At 32.8% G+C, this 21,242-nt stretch overlaps 1 protein-coding gene across 4 annotated transcripts in view; it reads left to right on the top strand.

Annotated features, from left to right (window-relative positions):
• The window catches only part of FSTL5 (follistatin like 5), a 980,329-nt gene that overhangs the window by 80,049 nt on the left and 879,038 nt on the right, over positions 1-21,242 (top strand). For all 4 annotated transcript variants that reach the window (XM_056802833.1, XM_056802834.1, XM_056802836.1 and 1 more), the window contains exon 2: positions 5,281-5,422. In XM_056802833.1, the coding sequence (XP_056658811.1) occupies positions 5,297-5,422 (126 nt within the window). In that variant the 5' untranslated portion in view covers positions 5,281-5,296. The remainder of the gene's footprint in view (positions 1-5,280; positions 5,423-21,242) is intronic.

The following is a 21,242-nucleotide window of genomic DNA, read 5'->3' as shown; positions in this document are numbered from 1 at the left end:
ATTTTTCAGTCATGTCTGATTCTTCATGATCCCATTTGGTATTTTATTGACAAAGATACCAGAGTCATTTGCCATTTCCTTCTCCATTTCATTCCTCTCTATGTTTATGTAACAAACAGGATTAAGTGACTTGCTCCATGTCACACAGCCAGCAAGTGTCTGAGGTCAGATTTGTACTCATAAAGATGAGCTTTCTGGACTCTAGGACTGATATGCCATCCACTATACCATCTAGATGCCCATCATTAATTTAATGAATTCCCAAGTGAGAGAATTGACTCTGACAATGAAGATCATTCTCATCTAGTCTTAGAGAACTGCTTTGAAGCATAGAGGATTGGATGGTCAATCAATCCTTAAACATTTTTAAAGAATTTACTATGTTCTAGAGAATGTTCTAAGATCTGATGATTAAGGGGGGAAAAGGCAAAATGTTTCTCCTCTCAGGAAGCTCATGAACTAATGGCAGAGACAAAATACAAAGAAAATGTGTACATATATGAATACTTGTAGAGATATATTATTTTTAAAAGTGAGGATAATGAACATGAGGAGTAGCATTTGGGAAAGGTTTCTTTTGGCATATGGGATTTTAGCTGGGACCTGAAGGAAGCCTAGTTATCTAGAAGTAAGAGATAAAAAATGAGAGAATTTCAGGTATAGCCTGAGGATAGCCATTGAAAATGTCTGGAGCCAGGAGATAGAGTATCCAATGTAAGGAACAAGAAAGAAGCCAATGTCACTGGATTGCAGAAAAGAAGGCTATATTGTAAGAGTTCAGTGGTATGGTGATGAGCATCTGCACCAGCATTGGGGCAAGTGTCAGACAGAGGAAAAGAGCATATACAAAAAATATACAAGTAAAAATGACATATTAAATGATTTGTCCAGAGACACATAACCAGTATATGACAGAGGTGAAATTTGAACCTGTCTTGCTAGCTTTAAAGGCAGATTTCTGTCCTCTATACCACACTACTTCTATTTACATAAAACATAAACAAAAGAAGTACAAGTTAATTTCAATATATGGGTTGTTTGGTGGGGGCAGGAGGGGGGGAGGACATGGCAGCTGGGGAAAAACAGGAAAGTCCTGTTTTTAGTTCCAGCTAAGTTTTGAAGGAGTCTGAGGGAATATAAGAGGAAGGGGTGAGGGAATGAATTAAATTCCTTTCATGAAGGATAGCCATGGAGGCTAATGATGAAATGTCCTATGTAAACAACAGCAAGATTGTCAGTTTAGCTGGACTGAAGCTATAATGTACAATATTGGTGGATATATATGTTGGAGTCATGTTGGAAAGGGCTTACTTAAGTTCATGCTTCATCTTAGTGGTAAATGGGAGCCACAGAGTTTGTTAAGCAGGGAAATGTGATGCTAAGAACTGAATTTTAGAAAAATCATGTTGACAGTTAGGTGAAGAAAGGATTGAAAAGCAAAGAGACTTTAGGCAATGATAAAGATTAGAAGGACATTTTACTCATGTAAGTGAGAGGTGATAAAGGTCTGAACAAAGGTAGTGGCCACATTAGGAAAGAAAAGGGTATATATGCAAAGAATGCTGTGGAATTAGAATCAATAAGTCTTGGTAATCAGTTGGATATGTTGGGTAAGGGAGACTAGGGAATCAAGGATGTCACTGACACTGAGAACCAAAGGGCCTGGAAAGATGGTGGCACTGCTGACAAAATATTTGACATGTGGATAATCATACTAAGAACAGGTTCCAATTTTGAAGCTCTTTAAGGCTTGCAAGAAAGAATTATAGGATAAACAAAAATCTAGAATATTTAAAGATTGATCTTTGGCTTTCAAATCTTATACATGTACATTTAAGCTAGGTGCATGAAGACTTTTCCTCAAGTTAATAAGTAGGCTGGTTTCAGGTCCTTATGTTTGAGTTTAGATGCTACTGGGAAAAGTTCTCCCCCTCCGCCCCCCTCATTCCAGTACCATCTGTTCCATGGGGTTTGTTTTCGTCACCTATTTTTCACTGTTCTTGCTGAGCTGTCAACAAACTGCCAATTAATTATGAAAGCCTAACCTGTTGTGAGAGCTTAGCATCTTGGGAGGTAATGCTCATGATGCAGAATACCATAGGGTTGATTAGGCCCTGTTTATACACAGTTTCTGGGATATCCGTCATAACTGGGGGTTCTGTTAAATACATGCTAATGAAATATTTGTGTTTCATGGGTAAAAAACATTGGAAAATTAGAAAAATAATCTAAACTTTTACCATTTTATTCTTAAGTCAGCTATCATATGAATAACACAGTTTTATAGGTATGGTAAGACTATTAAAGGTGGCAAAATAGAGTAGGCAAGATGAACATTTGGAATCTATTCTTCTTTGTTTAATATTTTCAAGTATTAAAAACATATTATTTATATATATATAAATATCTACCTCAATAAATAGGCTGATAATATGTTTTAAATTCTATAATATATATATATATATAATCATTTTCAGAATGAAGTAACTAAAGGTCAAAGAGTTTATGGAACTTCACTAGAGCCACAGAGCTACTTAGCGACATAACATGTATGCAGGTCTACCTGACTTTACTGCATGTCCATTTTTTTCCCATTTTACCACATTGTCTCTAGTTAATCTATATGTCAAAATTCAGATCAGAAAGAAGAAATAGTCTAAAGTATTCATAAGAAATAAGATAATCATATTATCATATCATAATCATAAGAAATAAGAAATAAGATAATCAAATAAGATAATAAAAAAGCTCACAAAGCTTTTATTAATTTCTTTCTTTTGACCAGAAACTCTTATAGTCATTAAATAATACACACACAAAAATGGAACAGTCCTTGACTTCAAGAAGCTAACATTCTATTGAGGATGACAACATGTCTATATACAAAAAAAGTTAAAATTAGTGAATGTGGGTTAAATAGCCAATTGAATAAGGAAAGCTTCGTGTGGAAAGTATTATGACCAATGATGTCAATTGCCCCCAAAAGAAAAAAGAAATGAGGCAAAGAAATGTCACTGGATGAACATTAAGGAGATAACAGTGGTGACCTTGGAAAAGAAATGCCAATAGGATATTTGGGAATGAGAGTTAAATTCGAAGGATTTGAGAGATGAATGGAAGATATGAACATGGAATCAATAAATGTAGGCTAAATTTTCTAGACATTTGATTGTGAAATGGAGGAGAGATATTGGAAGGTAGTTTTTTAATATGATAGATTCAAGTTAAACTATTGTTTTTAGGATGACTAAAATTTCAGCATATTTTAGGCAGCAAGGAAGAAATTATTAAATAAGGAGAAAGTTAAGATGAGGGAAAGTTATTAAAGTAACCGTTTCTTGGAGGAGTTAAGGACTTTGATCAAGGTGAAAAAAGAAATTGACCATTTTTCCTCAAATGTTTGAGCATGGGAGGAGATAATATAGGATGATGGTGTAGGGGTTTAACAAATTGAATCCGGGAGAAAAAAAATGTTACAACAGATTTTCTTTTTAAGACAACAAGTTCTTCTAGTGAGATAGAATAGGGATGTTGTTATATAGGCATTTTTCAAAAAGAGCAGGACACTTAGCTAGGTAGCTAAATGGATTAAGATCCAGGTCTAGAAATGAGAGGTCCTAGATTTGAATCTGTCCTTAGACTAGCTTTGTGACCCAGGGCAAATCACTTAGCCACTTTTGCCTAGTCTTTACCACTCTTCTGCCTTGAAACCAAGACACTGTATTTATTCTAAGATGGAAGGTGAGAGTTTTTCTTTTTTTTTTTAAGTAGAACTGAACATGGTAACACATGCCTGTTATCCTTTCTGTTGAAGAACCTGCGGCTAGTGGATTACTCTCACTCTGGAAAACCAATTCTTTGTCTGTACTAAATCTGGCACTAATATGGTTGAAAATGGCTAACAGATGGTTTAAAGAGGATAGAACTGACTAAGTTTGGAAATTGAGAAATTCAAACTTTCTTGATATGGGCAGCCACAGCACTTTTATTCTGGAGGGAGAAAGAATAAAAACAGAAGGCAAGGTTTGAAAAGGCAGTTTTATTAAGTAGAATAGCAATTGAGCAAGAAAGAGCAAAATGCTCAGTGTATATCAGTGAGGGCCAGTTAAAATGGAATAATATAAATTTGTAGTGGTTCCAGTCTGCAAGAATGTGTGACCCTGTCCAGCTATATTCTGGAACAGAGGAGCTGGAGTAGAAGTAGTGATAGTCATCCAGTTTTAGAATTTTAAAATATAGAAGTATAGAATTTTAATATAAAATATAAAATTTTAAAATATAGAAGTATGGCTAAAACAGTGAGGTGAGGAATTCAAGAGTATAGAACAAAGTTGAATTGATTAACTAGAGTATCAAGTTTTGGAACTGATGGAAGTGATACCATAAATTGAATGAATTATTGAAAAAGTGGGGAAACATGGAATGACTGAAGTTTACCATGATGATGGAAAATATGCTTGGGAATGCTGGAGCACAAGTTAAGCTAGAAGGATGGCCAGATAAAGAAATTTCAAAATGGATTGTAAAAGTGGACAATATTTGTAAGTAATGATGAGATCAAGGATATGCTCATCCCTAGGTGTAACTGAATTGGAATAAAATTGAAGATCATGAAGGTGAAGACATTGGGAAGCAATTTGATGGGACATCAATATGGTGAAAATTGAATACTTCAAGTCAGGCACTGAAATATCCGAGGATTGGTATATTCTTGGAACTTGAGTTTGGAGAGGATGATTTATCTGGATGGAGTGAAAAAATGAAATATTGTTAAATGAATTTAATGAAATACACATGAATAATAACTATATGGAAATAAGAATGGATGTACAAATATATAGATGAATAAGTAAACAGAAAATATGAAGGGAGTAATGATGAGATGTTATGGGCATACCTGGAAATTGATTTTTAAGTGTCAATAGTAATGAATTTTGGTTTAAAATATATATTTGAAAATGAAACAAAAAATTCTACTGATACTTCTCTGTCAGATGCATTTTTCATTATTCATTTTTCAGCTTTTTTATGTTCTTTCCATCACCTAACTATTATATCTTCCCCACCTATTTTGTGTTTTGAAATATTTTCTGAAGATTAATTAATAGGCTATAGTTTATTCACAGAGGTGATATTTTTTTGTAAGAGGTGGTATAGGGCTGCCTGATTTTTAAAAGATTGGTGGAGCCATCATTCCTTCATCTCATCTAATATTTATTGATTTCCTTGTTCAATGAGTAATGCATTATCACTTATCATATGTCATTTCAATTTTGACAGGTGAAGACCAATAAGGATGATTAAGTGCTGGTCAGCAGTTTTGTTTCTTGGATTCATTTTTCTGAGAGCAGAAGGAAGGCCAACCAAGGAAGGAGGATATGGCCTAAAATCTTATCAGCCACTAGTGAGATTGAGACACAAGGTACTAATTATATGTGGAATCTGTTTTTATTACTAATCACTAAAGCTCTAGTCATTTAAGGGTTTTCATTATTATTCACTTAGGGACACTTTAGAATAGCTTTTCCGGATATAGTTCACTATAAAAAAATCACACATTTTGTGAACATAAAATAGCTAATGTTTTGGATAAATAATAGGCTATGCATAACATCTTCAGGATTATTTGTAGAATAAAAGCAATGAAATATTTAAGTTTAATCCAGCCAAGAGATAGTTCATTTAAAAATAGTTTATCTTCTTTTCATCTTTAGAAAGATATTATTCATTTGACAATGTGTAGATGTGGCCTGGGAAATCAGATTAATTTGTATGGATATTTTTAAGAGAGGAAATAACAAACACTGAGAAGGATTTAAAAGACATGGGGAATAATGGCAGGAAGGGCCTAGGATCCAATATTGGCTCTACTTCTCACAAACAAAATGGCCTCAAGAAAAGCGATTAACCCCTTTACACCTGAGTTTTTCTTTTTGTCAAATGAAGGAGTTATACTATCCAATTATCTCTAATGTCTATTGGTTCATGGCCCAAGTGACCTCTTGTATCTTTTTCTATCCTGTTGAGAGAATAATATAATGCTCCCACTCACTGTTTTTTTCTTTTAAGATATGGAATAAATTCAACCCAGTTTCCAATGTCTAATGATATTAACATTTTCTGAAAATAATAGCAATAAGTAAGTATAACATCTTTGGACAAAAATGCAATTTTCAAAAATTGTTAGTAACTATTTTTATCTGTGACTAGAACAAAGACAGAGAAGGTATTGATAAGGAACTTGAAAATATAACAAAATTAAATAGCTAAAATATTAGATGAGGTGATCATGAACTCTAAATATTTGGAAAGGTCAGGAAATTGAGATTGAATCCTATACCTTATAATTTAGTTGCAATGAATATGAAGATGTATTTGCATTTAAAATTTGGCTTCACAAATACAGAATGGAAGAGGGATTGCTGTTTGCAGGGATGTGCTGGAGAATTGACTTGAAGTGACTTGGAAGAGTTAATTGTTAAATTTTTAGTGTTAGCATTTACCCCTTGGAAATAAGCAAACACTACTAATCAAGACTTGCTTTTTGGGGGACATCTGGGTAGTTCAGTGGATTGAGAGCCAGGCCTAGAGATGAGAGGTCCTAGGTTCAAATCTGGCCTCATATACTTCCCAGCTATATGACCCTGAACAAGTCACTTGATCCCAGTTGCCTAACCTTTAACATTCTTCTGCCTTAGGATCAATACATAGCATTCATTCTAAGATGGAAGGTAATAGTTTTTTAAAAAAAGACTTACTTTTTAAAATCTAAAGTAAGTGATACAGAAAATGATAATATTGCAGATTAAACTTAAAAAATTGTCATGTATATATTTTTTCTTCTAAATAACCCATTATTATAAATGAATTTGTCAATCTACCTCTGGTTGATTGTCTGGAAATGAGCTGGGGATTTTAGTGATCAATATGACTCAACAGAATGATATAGCTTCAAGAAAGCCAATCCAATCTTAAATTGAATTAACATTTAGCATCCAAGAATAAGGAGGAAACAGTCATGCTACAGTCAGCCTTGTCAGACTTCCTCTGGTGTTCTTTGATATATTCTGCATTTTAGGAAGGACAGTTATATGTTTGAGAAAGTTAAAAAAAAGTGGACAGGATGGTAAAGAACCTAGAATTTGTGTCATTTGAAAATCATCTGAAGCAAGTGGTGATATTTAGTCTGGGTAAGAGAAAACTTGAGAGTGGAGAGGGTGTATGAGAACCATCTTTATATTTGAAGTGTTTTAGTGGGAGGTGACTTGTTTTTCAATTTAATTCCAGAGGGCAGAATTATGAGCAATGTGTAGAAATTTCCAAGAGATACATTGAAGTTTGATAATAATAATAATAATAAATCTACCTTAAAATTGGAGTTTTAGAATAGGGTATTTTGGAATATAATGATTTCTCCTTCACTTCAGTTATTAAAACAAGAACTAAGTGACTATATCTTGGTTATATTTCAGAGAAAATAATCTCTTGGCTACTAGTTGCATTGCATAGTTTCCATGAGGCCTTTTCCTACTCTGAAATTCCATGACTCAGTGACAAACAATTTTGAAACACTGGAAATGAGATTCTTGCAGAGAGTGGCATATAATCTGATTATTGAAGAAAACTATATATTACTGTAGGCAAAAGCAAGGAAACATTTGTAGACAAAAACAAAGGGTGTTTTTGCAAAATGCTTTTTCTTTGAGATTGTGTCTAATTTGCATTCATGATGAGGTAGATAATATATTAATGTGATAGTTTTCCCTTGAATGCCTTAAGCTGCTCTCTTCACCCAGCCTCCCAATGCCCCCTCCCACCGCCATTTTTCTACTATAAACCAACATATATCTACAAAGGAATAGAGTGGAAAGTCTGAGAAAGTGCTGCCTTTTCTCTGACAGATCATCTGGCCTGAGAATGTCAAGTGGATCAAGAATAAGTGTAGAATAGGAGCCAAAAAATGTGGAGCAGCCTTTAAAGTTGGCATGTAAAAAAAGCTACATGTGTGAGATTTGACCTTTTTATCTCATTCATGAATATTCAGGAAAATGAAAGGCTTAGATTCTTTAATGCTTTACTAATATAGTTAATCATCCTTTCAAATTAGAGCTTCTCTGCTCTATGAACAAGGTGGCTTCAAATAATGGAGAAAACCAGTCTTGGAATCAGGATAGCCTGGGTTTGAGTCTCACCCATGATAATGGCATTGGTACCCTGGGTGGCTCATTTATCTTCTCAATACTCTAAGCAATTTTCTGAGACTATAAATACAGAGAAAGAATTCACCTGTAATGGTGAAGGGAGATGATGATGATGATGATGATGATGATGATGATAGTTAGCACTTTATTATGATTTTAAGACTTACAGATTTATATAAAATTTACAGGATTATCTCATATTATCCTCATGAACTCTGTGAGGTAGGCATTACTATTTTAGAGGCAAGAAAACTGAAGCTGAGACTTATGTAAAGATAAAAATATCATCAGTATAAAAGGCATGATTTAAAGTCAAGACTTACAATATACCTTCTCATCTCTATGAGAAATCATAGGACTGGCCTCTATTCATATCATAATATTTTATCCATATTCATATCATTATAATTGTAATAGGTTAACTTCTGATTCACAATAAAATGAAGGGGGAAAAGAAATATCCAAAGTCCTCCTAAATTGGAAAGGTAACAACCTACAACCCAAGTTTTCTTTTGATCTCGTTGAGAATAAAAGTTTAAATTGCCAAATATTGTAGATTTATTGGAAAGGTGTGAGGCAAGGTTGATTATTTTACCTTAAATAGTTCCATATTAAATTAAAAGACCAGGACATACAAAATAATTTTCATAAAGAATAATTTTGAACTATTTTTCTTAGCAATTTTGTAAAATCACAACACTGGATATTTCTTTGCCTTATTGATATAAATGGGGAAAAATCAAATAGGTAAAAACAAATACAAGAGAAGTAAGCTTGATTAGAGTCATAGGGAGCCCCTTGTATGCTCCAGGTTTTAAATGTTCCTTCATTAGCAGGAGCCCCCAAACCTCTAGGTCCCTAAGGGAAGTACCCTCCATACACTGAATGCTGAAATAGCCTGTCAAACTCTCCCAGAGTCAGTGGCAACAGCAAATCTTGCATTTGGCATAAGCTTCACTAGCTTTGACATCAGCCTAGACTACTTTTTGATTTACTTTCAAATCTTTTTTATTTGTGGCTCTCACATCCTTTCTTTCCTACTGTTGTGGCAAAGATAGTAGAGAACAAATTATTATCAGTCTTCTGAATAAACAAAACTTCTTTCATGTAAAATATAATTATTCAATATTCAACTCATACAATTTTTATTCTAGTAATAATGTTATAATTTTTATCAATTTCTATTTGAAAGGAATATAATACATTGAAAGAAGAAAACAGCTATGAGGCAAGAGCAGATAAGTGCAGTAGTCCTATCATAAGAATATAATTGTTAGTGGGGAATGTTGACAAACTGGCAAACATCCCAGCTCTCCACTGCTTAAATTAATTATGAGTTGTTTAGCACATCTTTCATTATTAAAATTTCTATCCTGATTTCAATTAGCAAAGCTCAGTATTATAAATCAAAGAAAATATGCATAGTAGAGTGCTGAATTGTATGCTCTTGACATATTAAGTAATTTTTCAGAGATTAAATAGAAAAGAGTCCTTTAGTAAATCCCTACTTCAGTGTATCATCATGGTTAGGAAGTGACCCTAAATTCCTGAAGAATATGCCAGTGGAATACAAGCTAGGGTGGATGCTGTCATGTTGAATAGACTCCAAGTACAGGTTGAGAGAGAGCTTGGGCATCCATTATCCAAGGACTAGACTAACAAAGTTTGTGAAAGTTCATTTTCAGAATAATGGAACTAAATTAATGATGACATGTTTCTGTCACATGCCAAATTAAAAAAAATACTTATATATTTATGTTTAAATGGTGCTACCTCCTTATAGTTATGTTATTCACACTTTATTAACAAGTATTGATATTCTTTACCTGACTTCACCTATATAATCAATATCAAATTGGTTGACTTATTAAGGAGGGGAGAGGAAAAGAAAAGTAATTGAAATTGAAACAAGATCACTAAAATGAATACTGATCGAACTTTGATCAACATTTTAGAGATCATAAGGGCCAAATTCTTGATTTTTCAGTTGCAGAAATAGATTTTTGAACAAATTGACTCAGATTTTTTGTGACTTTGCCAGCTAGTAAGTGGAAAAACTGGGAATAGTATCTAAGCTCAGTTATTTCTGATGCATCACTATAGAGCAGATGTCAATGACACTTTACATGACTCCAAGAGACTTTTCCCTCTTCATGAAGATTTTAATAAGAATCCAAAAAAATGGTACAGAAATAAAAGTACCACCATACTAAAACCTTGTTATGCCCCAGATTAATTTTTTGTTAACATTGCTTAGAGTTCTTTAAGGCTTCAAGTGTATGGTCCAGAGATTGCTTTTATGGGTATCATCTGACTTTTTTCATATTCAATTGAATTTAGAAGACAACATAAAAGGCTACATTAATTTATTTAAAATATATTTATATACTTTGAAATTTTTTGTAGTATGCTGGATTAACAAAAATGTTTATGTAATATTTTGCAAGTGGAGGTTTTTGGACATGCAATAATTAATATATTAAAAATCTGTTAACCATATATGTGTAACCTTGGAATTAATTTCCATGGAAATCAGGCTCAAGGGAGTAGTTTTCATGACATCTTACTAATCTTTACTCTCTTCTACTCATTAATTATTGTTTTATGTTGGCCAAACTAATAGGTTTGAGGTGGTACCCAAGATTTTTTTAATGTGCATTTCTCTTTTGAATGAATGAAAGCATATTTATATGCTGATAGGGAGTGTTGATTTCTTCACCGGAAAACTGCCTCATCCTATCTTTTAACTAGTTATCAATTGGAGTAGTTCTTATTTTACAAACTTGGCTCAGTTCCCTAAATATTTGAGAAATCAAGCATTTATTAGAGAAATTCATGACAAAATTTTCCATCTTCCCCATTCCCTCCTGCATTCTAATTTTGTTGGCTTTGGTTTTGTTTCTGGAAAAATTTAATTTCATACGGTCAAAATCATCCAATTTGCTTCCTGTTATCCCTATCTTTTATTTGATCACAAACTCTTCCCTTATAAATTATTCTAAAAAGTACATTTTCCAAGTTCCCCAAATTTGATAGTGATATCAACCTTGATGTCTAAATCACATGCCCATTTTGATCTCATCTTATCTGTGAGAGGTTGATCAATGATTATTTTCTTCCAAACTGATTTTGTCAAATAGTGAGTTCTTGTCCCCAAAGCTTAGATCTCTGGGTTTATCAAAATATAGATTACATGGTTGCTACAGTGTATTGTGTACATAATCTATTTCACTCATCCACCACTCTATTTCTTAGCCAATACCACACTGTTTTGATGATTACTACTTTGTAACAGAATTGAAAGTTGAACTGTTAGGCCACCTTCTTTTTCAATAATTCCCTTGATATTCTTTACCTTTAAATTTCCCCAAGATTTTTATCATTATTTTCTGTCTCCATAAACAACTTCTTTTAGAGGTTAATTGGTACGACACTGAATAAATATATAATTTAGTTAGAATTGTCATTTTTATTTATATTGGTTTGGTCTACCCATGAGCAATTAATATTTCTTTAATATTTTAGATCTTTATTTGTGTGACAGTATTTTGTAAGGTTATCTGTATAGTATGATAGACAAATTTCCAAGAATTTTATATTTTCGTAGTTATTTCAAATGAAATTTCATTTTTCATCTCTTTTTGTGATGTTTTCTTGGTAATTCTGATGATTTTGTAGGTTTATTTTATAGCCTCAACTTTGCTCAATTTGCTAATTGTTTCAAACAGTATTTTTAGACGATTCTCTTGGTTTCTCTAACTATTCCATTATATGTTTTGCAAATAGTGATAGTTTTCCTCATTAGCGATTCTTAAATCTTTTTTTTCCTTGTCTTTTTGCAAGAGCTAGCATTTCTAGTAAATTTTAAAATAACAACAGTGATAATTACCATCCTTGATTCACTTTTGATCTTCTTGGGAAGTTTTCTAGTTTATCCCTATCATATACGAGGTTTGTTTTTGGTTTTAGATAGGTATTATTTATCTTTGTAGGAAAAGTTCCAGTTATTCCTATGCATAAGGTTTTTTAGAGGACTGGATATTTTATTTTTTTAAAACCTTTTTCTGGATCTAGTGAGAAAATCATATATATTTTTGTGAGGTGAATGAGTCATTATGCTTATGCTTTTTGTAATATTGAATAGTCCTGAATTCCTGGTATAAATTTTAATTGGTTATACTGTATTATCTTTGTAATATATTTTTATGCTCTCTTCGATAGCATTTTAAAATTTTTTCATCGTTGTTAATTAAAGGACTTTGTCAACATATTTATTTCTTTTTGCTTTCTTTAATTTAGGTATCAAAACCATATATTTGTGTTGTTGGTGGGAATTTGGTAGGATTCCTTCTTTATCTATTTGAACAAAAATTTTATATACTATTGGAATTAATTGTTCTTTAAATATTTGGAAGAATTCACTAGCAAGTCCATCTGGCTCTGAGGATATTTTTCTTAGGGAGCCCATCTATGGCTTACTCAATTTTTGTTTCTAAAATATTTTGATTATTCTATTTCCCCTTCTGTTAATCTCAACAATTTATATTTTTGTAAACATTAATACATTTGACTTAAGTTGTTAGTTCTGCTTCATATAATTTAGATATATAGCTTCTAATGATTGTTTGAATTTCATCTTTTATTATTATCATATTATTATTCATTTCTATTATTATACCCATTGTAATTTTTGATAATGGTATTTTGGTTTCCTCCTTTTAAGATTAAGTTAACTTGTGTTTTATCTCTTTTATTTTTTCTATGGAGATGATTCCTAGTTTTATTCATTAGTTTAATGATTATTTACTTTCAATTTAATACATTCCTTCTTTGATTTTCAGGATTTCTATATTAGTGTTTAATTCATGGCTTTTAATTTGTCCTTTCTTTCTATCTTATTAAAAATACATGTCAAATTTATTGATATATTTTCTTTTTTTTTCATTTATTGATATAAAGCTTTAGAGACATACATTTTCTCTAAGTACTTCTTTGGCCAGATCCCATAAATTGTGGTTTGTGGTCTCTTTGTTTTCATTCTCTTTAATGATATTATTGATTATCCTAATGGTATGTTCTTTTACCCACTTATTCTTTATAATTAGATTAGTTTACAAGTAACTTTAATCTTCGTTTCCCTGAACCTTTGTCAAATTTAATTCTTATTGTGTTATGATTCAAAATGGTGCATTTAATACCTTGATTTTTTTCATTTGTTCATGAATTTTTACAATTTAATGCATGATCAATTCTCTGAAGGTGTCATAAATAAGTGAGAGAAAGGTTCCCATTCAATATACTCTAGTCTCTTTCTTTTTCTTAATGTCTCTTTATTTCATTAGATTCATTTAGTTCTGAGAAGGCAAAGTTGAAATCCCCTCACTGGTACAGTTTTATTATCTATTTCCTCTGTAACTATTTTAACATTTCCTTTAAGAATATGGATGTTCCCATAGATCCCAGAACAATATCTAGAACATAATAACAGCTTAATCATTTTGTATTTTATATGTCATATTATTCCAAAGTAAAATAGAGGAAATAAAAATAAAATCATAACTAAATACAGATTAATCAACATCTCTTCTTTTTCTTTTTCTGGGATGTCATAGATAACATATCACCCAGCCTCTCTGTAATAGTTTTTAAACAAAGTCTAAAAGCTCATTCATGTAATAGTAACTTTACTATTCACTATGTCCTCAAGTATTGACACAGAAAATTATCTTAAAGCCATGAAGACTTAGTTTTAAGTCCTTCCTTTGGTGAATCCTGGAGAAGACCTTGACTCAGTCATTTCATTTACAATTATAGACATCTCTCTAAAAGGTGCTAAATTGTGTTGGTAGATTAAATTTATTCACCTGGAAATTCATTTTGCCAGTGAAATGATGGGCCTAATTTCTATACAAATTGTAAGATTTAAAATTGGTTTTGATCAAATTAAGAGTTATAAAAAGTTGTGGTTGTTGTTTATAATAATTAAAAATTAAACTATGAATATGTTAGTAGCTTTAGTAGCTTTATTACAGAAAAGTAGAGATAGTAGAGAAGGAAATGTAGGAAAGAGGTAGAAAATATTGCCTAGTTAAATGCCCTATGTCCATATCTGAGTGCCTCCAGACTGTGAGTGTGAATCTGAATGCGAGTTGTACCAACCCATGAGAGTGTCTCCAGCCAAGCATATCACCAAACTGAAAGGCCAATCCCAAAGAGGCTGAGCTGCATGGAAGAGAGTGTCCCCCCAAAGACAGGAAGAGTCAAAAAGTCAGTGTCTCCATCCAGGGTCTCTTCTAATCAAGCAAGTCACCAAAGCTGAACTCCTCAAGTCACCCACACAGAATCTCCAAAGCAGAATCTCCAACTCCAAAATCCCAAAAGCAGAATCTCAGTTCTTCAGTCTTGCCTTTTATAAGCCCCTTTCCAATGTCACTTCCTGTCTCTCTGGTTTCTACTTCCTTTCACTGTGGGCTGGTCTATCACATCTCAGGAACAAATCATAGTTTCTTAATTTGCCTGGCACTGCCCAGTGCCTGTGGGATCCAGTTCCTGTTTCTTGATGGTGAGAGTTTTCTTGTAAAAGGACCTTCAAGAGTCTGATTAACTAAGTGTGAAAGGAGGGACATTCCAAGTTCTTGATTGATTAAGTTAAAATAAACAAAGGGAGTTTTAAATTCCCTTTCAGGTCATCTACTTTGTTAAAGAGGTAATTTCAGACATCTTCTTTTGCCTTCTTTCTTATTTTTCATGGTAACCAATTTGTTTTCTCTAGAACATGATAAAACTGGTAAAATCCACTCTGGTTCATCTTTATAATTTCACTACCTTTGAATTTCACCCTGTAGTAGGTTCTTTGTCTAACTTGAACTGGAACATGTTTCTATATGAACTTCAGATTTGGTGAAACAATGTAGTAACCTTGTCACTTCATTTAGTTAATTCTGATGTATTCTTTTGAGATGAATAATACAAAACAACTGGTATCTTAAAGGGGACTCCATTTTTGACATGTATAACTAACACTTAAAACAATCCAAAAGGAACATATTTGAATTTTTTAAAGCTTATTTTCAAGGAACTTATGGGTTATGAAAGCAGCACTTTATTGTCTTCTTGAAGGTTACTCTTACTCTTACTTTGTAGATCAAAATATCCAAAATATTTGTGTCAATATGAAAAAATTGAGACTAATTAAAAAAATACTTTAGATGTTCTAGAAGAGCAATTTTTTTAGACTTATTTATGTAATGTTATTCATTTTATATTTAAAAAAACTATTCAAATGTTACCATCATTGAATGTAAATATCTAAGTTGTCATTTCTGTATTTATGTTTAATTTTAAATAATCCCAATACAAAATTTTAATTATTAAAAGTACTGGGGGAAATGGATAAAATGGATACTTGTGTAATTAATGTTTTAATCCTTTTGGCTGAACCCTAATCAGAGAACTTCATGGTCTTTCTTTTTATTCCCATGACATTTGACTATTAAATGTGGCTCCTAACACTTCCAAAATATAATAAAATGAAAAGTAGTCTTTACTTAATCAACATTTTTATTAAACATTAAAGAGAATTATTTTTGTAAGAGGTCAGCCAATATCTTAATCTAAATAAAATAAGATTTTGAAGTAAGGTTTAAAAATACTAATATCAATGACTAACAGATATTTCAGAATGTTGATGGTATGGAATTCTCTCCCTCTCTTGATGGAGAAAAGATGGACTCAGGCACAAAATGAGAAATGCATTATTTAGATCTGTGGAATTTGGCTGTTTGTTTTAGTTGAATATGCAAATCTGTTACATGAATTTTGTTTTTCTTTTCATTTCTCTTTTTGGGCAAGAGAGATAAAAACATTTTTGTAAATAGAAAAAAAACAATATTTGAAAATAAAATATTACAGTCCTATACTTTATAGAATTTTATTCTGATTTTGACTTAGCTCTATTTTTAAAGTTTTACATAGACTTGGAGCTCTTAAAATCATTTAGGTAGAATGATGACCTCTTCTTTCTTCTGAAAAAACAAACAAACAAACAAACAAACAAACAAAAAACAACAGCCTTTCACAAATCCCCTGTTGCCTTTTCTATGTATCTAAAAGTGGTCCATGTATCCTCATGTTATACTTTCTTAGGTGCTAAGTTACTTTAAATCCATGAAGGGGAAAGAGTTGATTTTAAAAACTAATCTTACAGATTCAATTCAACAAATTGGATACTTGTATAATTCTTCAATTTATATGGCACTTAAAGTGAGCTCTTGTTTTTTGCTTTTCTTCATATCCTGAGCACAGTGCTTGACACCTGGCAATTAATAAATGCTTACTGACTATTAATATTATGATAATTTTAATCACCGACAATGTTTCAGATGGTCTGCTGATACAAAGACAGAAATAACAACATTCTTTGCAGAGGATTAAGTAGTTTACATTTTACTAAGATTCTGTATCAGATTAGAAGAGCAAGGGGAAAAAAATCACTTGAAATCAAAATCTACTTGTTTTTATTTTAACTATTGTTTTAGATTTCACCTATTAAAATTATTCATAAATGCTATTTAAGTAAGAATTTGGATGGTGAGTACATCTTGATTCAGATCAATTTAATTGCTGAAGTATTACAATAACTTTCTTATAAGATAGTTTGATATCCCAATGTATAGTTAAGCTCTAGGCTATATGACATCTGGAAACTCTGCTTTTGTATTTTGTAAATCCAAATCACTTGTGTCTTGGCTAACCTATGTGATATTGAAATCACCTTAAAAGACTGATATATATTAATTTAAGGTCACCAAGGAATTCAGCTATGTAATTCCTAAATGAAACACTCAAGTCAGCTGCCAATTTTTTATGGTGTTTTAATTACAAACAGGAGGAAGAAAGTATTAGAGGGAGAGAAAGAGAGGGAAAGAGGAGAGAAGGAAAGAGGGCTTAAATACCCACTCTGCAGTTCTCAGCAAAAGAAATCAAAACTATTAATAAGCACATGAAAAAGTGCTCTACATCTCTTATAATCAGAGAGATGCAAATCAAAACAACTCTGAGGTATCACCTCACACCTAGCAGATTGGCTAACATAACAGCTATGGAAAGTAATGAATGCTGGAGGGGATGTGGCAAAGTAGGGACACTAATTCATTGCTGGTGGAGTTGTGAACTGATCCAACGATTCTGGAGGGCAATTTGGAACTATGCACAAAGGGCAATAAAAGACTGACTGCCCTTTGATCCAGCCATAGCACTGCTGGGTTTGTACCCCAAAGAGATAATAAGGAAAAAGACTTGTACAAGAATATTCATAGCTGCGCTCTTTGTGGTGGCCAAAAATTGGAAAACAAGGAGATGCCCTTCAATTGGGGTATGGCTGAACAAACTGTGGTATATGTTGGTGATGGAATACTATTGTGCTCAAAGGAATAATAAAGTAGAGGAATTCCATGGAGACTGGAACAACCTCCAAGAAGTGATGCAGAGCGAGAGGAGCAGAACCAGGAAATCATTATACACAGAGATTGATACATTGTGGTACAATCGAAGGTAGTGGACCTCTCCATTGGTGTCAATGCAGTGTCCCTGAACAATCTGCAGGGATCTAAAAAATACTATCCACAAGCAGAGGATAAACTGTGGGAGTAAAAACAATGAGGAAAAGCAACTGCCTGACTACAGGGGTGGAGGTGATAGGACTGAGGAGAGACTCTAAATGAACACCCTAATGCAAATACCAACAGGGAAATGGGTTCTAGTCAAGAACACGTGTGATAACCAGTGGAATCATGTGTCGGCTATGGGAGAGGGAAGGGTGGTGGTGGGGGGGAAGAAAATGATCTTTGTTTCCAGTGAATAATGTTTGGAAATGATCAAATAAAATAATGTTAAAAAAATAAATAAAAATAAAAATATATAGCTTAAAAAAAAAAAACCCACTCTGCTCAGACTGAGCCAAAGTGGGCCCAAGGCCCTGGATAGCCAAGGCAAGAAATGAGATCAGTCCCTATCACTCATGTGACCAAACTGGAGAAAAGAGTCCATGGGCTCCTCCAGCTCCAAGCACCAGTCTCCAACTGACTCCCCCCCTCCTCACAGGAAGTCACCAGAACTCCTGAGGCTGTCCTCTACCTCACTTCCTATGTCTCACATGTGCCAATGGTGGCTCTAGCTTGACTAGGACCACCCAGAGGTCTGTCCTTTTTGCACATGTCTGTTGAAGGCCATATTCTCAAATAATTAAGTCTTGAGTTTGCTGCAGCCCTTCCTAATCTTGTTACCCTGAGTAGGGTGGAGATTGTAGTTTCCAAGACCTGATTCTGTTATTCCAAGTATCTCTATTGTTATTGATCAGGAAATAGCTAAATCCCATCTTCTAAAGAATGGTCTGAATAGGGTGGAGTAGTTTTGAAATTCACACCTAGAGTCCTATTTACAATGAGAAGCAAATCACTTACATTAAAGTACAGTGATTTGCACATAATAAACACTAAAAAAATGCTTTATTTAATACATTTGATGATCAGTTAATTGGAATGATTGTTTTACAAAATATAGAACTTCTGAAAATATTTGAAAATTAAAGCTATAGATGCAGGAACATTCTTGGTTTATATAAAACACCTGTTTCCAGTTTAAGTTCTTTGTTGTGAGGCCCTTACCTTTTGTTAACTATTATGTTTTTTGTGTATTATGAAAAAATATATAGGCTAATCTTAATGAAAAGCAACTTCTTTATGATTTAGTAGATAAGTAGATGAGTTTAGTATCTTTGGTACATAAATTTGCTAGAGATATATAGAAGCTAAATTAATAAGATGAATTGCAAGAAACCTTAGAATACGCAAAGTATAACTCCTTCCTTTTACAGATTATGAAATTTAAGCAAAAAAAAATCCTTGCCAAGGATAACATAGTTAATAAGTGTGAGAAGCAGGATTTGAATCCAGGCATTCCCAGATGCAAGTCTAGTATCCTATCTCCTATGTCATGCTTCATTTTAAGTAGAAATGTTTATATAAATATAATGGTGAAGCTAGAGATTTTTGTATCATTGCAGCTATTACCCAAAACTCTTTGGGAATTTTTATAATTGGTTCAGGACAATTTTGTGTTTATAAGAAATGAAATCCCACATTTAGTAGCCACACATTACTTTCACTGAAATGGTGTAATTACTTAGCTCAGTTGCATATCTTTACCAGGTTTAGTTTTAAATTACTTCCAGCTGTCTCTAAAAAGCAAACTCACAAAGGATGAAAATTAGCCAACCCTGGAGATATTCAAAATAATGTGTAGTCTTTGAAGGCAAAGCCAGAGAGAAGTTTAGAAAATCAATGACAAAATCATTGAATAGAATAAAGGTATGTAGTTCCTCCCTCCCCCAATTTTGATGAGGAAATAAAAACAAAAATGAAGAAAAATTATAGTGGAGTTAAAAGACATGAGTTTGAGTCACAGTTATGCCTTACTGGCTGCCACTTCCATATAGGAGGAATGATATTTTACGGAAAAGCACGTGGATTTGCCCTTGATCTTAGAGGTCCTGGTTTGACTGATTATTAACTATGTGACCTTGGCATTTTATTTAACCTGTCAATGTCAGTTTCCTCATCAGAAAACTTAATCCCCTTAGACGCTTTCCAGAGCTAACATTTTATGGCACAGCACATCATAGTTCAACTTCATATATATTATTTCTGTATGACATGTATGGATTTTATGCAACCTATTTATACCCTATCTTATTACTTGATTGCAAGCTTTAATGGGGAACATTTCTCATTTACATTTGAAACAGTATCACTTTTAGTACAGTGCCACTCTCATGAGGGTGTTCAATAAGAGTTTGATGATGATAAAGACAGTTTTCTCTTCAAAATGTGTCACTAAGGATTCATAATGTCCATGTGTACTATAAAATATCCTGTCACCCTCCATTGGCCCATAGGATTTAGAGCTGAAAAGGACCATTGTGAACACAACAGTCCAAGTTTCTGCATTTATAGTTTCTGAAATGAAGTTCTTAAGCTAAATTCTTATATGACTTACTGAAGGTTAAACTATCAAAAAATAGAACATGGAGTCAACTCCCAATTCAATGACTCCAATTCCAGTATATTTTCCACCATACAATCTTTCCTATTTTCCATCTTTTGGTCCATTCTTCTCACAGTACTTCTCCAACCCCTCTGAAAAGCATAGCAAAATCTTATACTTGCTTTTATTTTTTAAATGGAAAAACTTTACTTAATTCATTTAGAATATTTTTCCATAGTTACATAAATCATATTCTTTCTCTCCCCTCATTCCACCCCTCTCCCATAGTCAATGTGCAATTCCACTGCGTTTTACATGTATCATTGATCAAGATCTATTTCCTTTTTATTGATCTTATACTTGCTTTTATTCAACTTCTAGTGTTCATTGAGTGGTCACTGAAGAGAGTACAACAAAGACCTGATTTTCTGAGAATTGATGTGGTACCCTAAAGACCTAACATATTGGGCTTCTTCCAGAACTGGCAAAGATAAAATATTGGCACAAAGAAAAAACTTATAATTCCTACTATGGCAGTCTAGAGGTTATGATAGAATATTACCAAGTTTTGTGATTAATTTGATACTTGGTTACCAGTTCATTATTCCTGGAAACATGAACTCTAAAAAGCTCCTCTTTGGGAATGATAATGCAGGATCAAAATCACACACTAACTATGAATGAGACATCATTTCCTAAACTACTGTCATCAGTAACAGGCCTGGATATCTAATGAAGAGCATTGAAATGCATTGTATATTTAATTCTAAAATGTTGAGGAGTGTATATCCATTAGAGGTTGTTTTATGTTTGTCCTACTCTTTATTCATTGCTAATTTTATCTGAGATTGTATAGGAAATGCATACATTTGTTAAAATCAAGGAAGTGTGCAATTTTGCTAAATGAACAAAATTAGTTGGCAAATTGTAGCATATTAGTACTGATTATATTGACAGATCATAATTATTTTACCCTAATGCCATAGGCACATTCATTGG

Source organism: Monodelphis domestica, chromosome 6, assembly GCF_027887165.1.
Source record: "Monodelphis domestica isolate mMonDom1 chromosome 6, mMonDom1.pri, whole genome shotgun sequence".
Taxonomy (NCBI): Eukaryota; Metazoa; Chordata; class Mammalia; order Didelphimorphia; family Didelphidae; genus Monodelphis; species Monodelphis domestica.
Note: the sequence above shows the minus strand (reverse complement) of the source record. Positions and strands in the feature narration are given on the sequence as shown.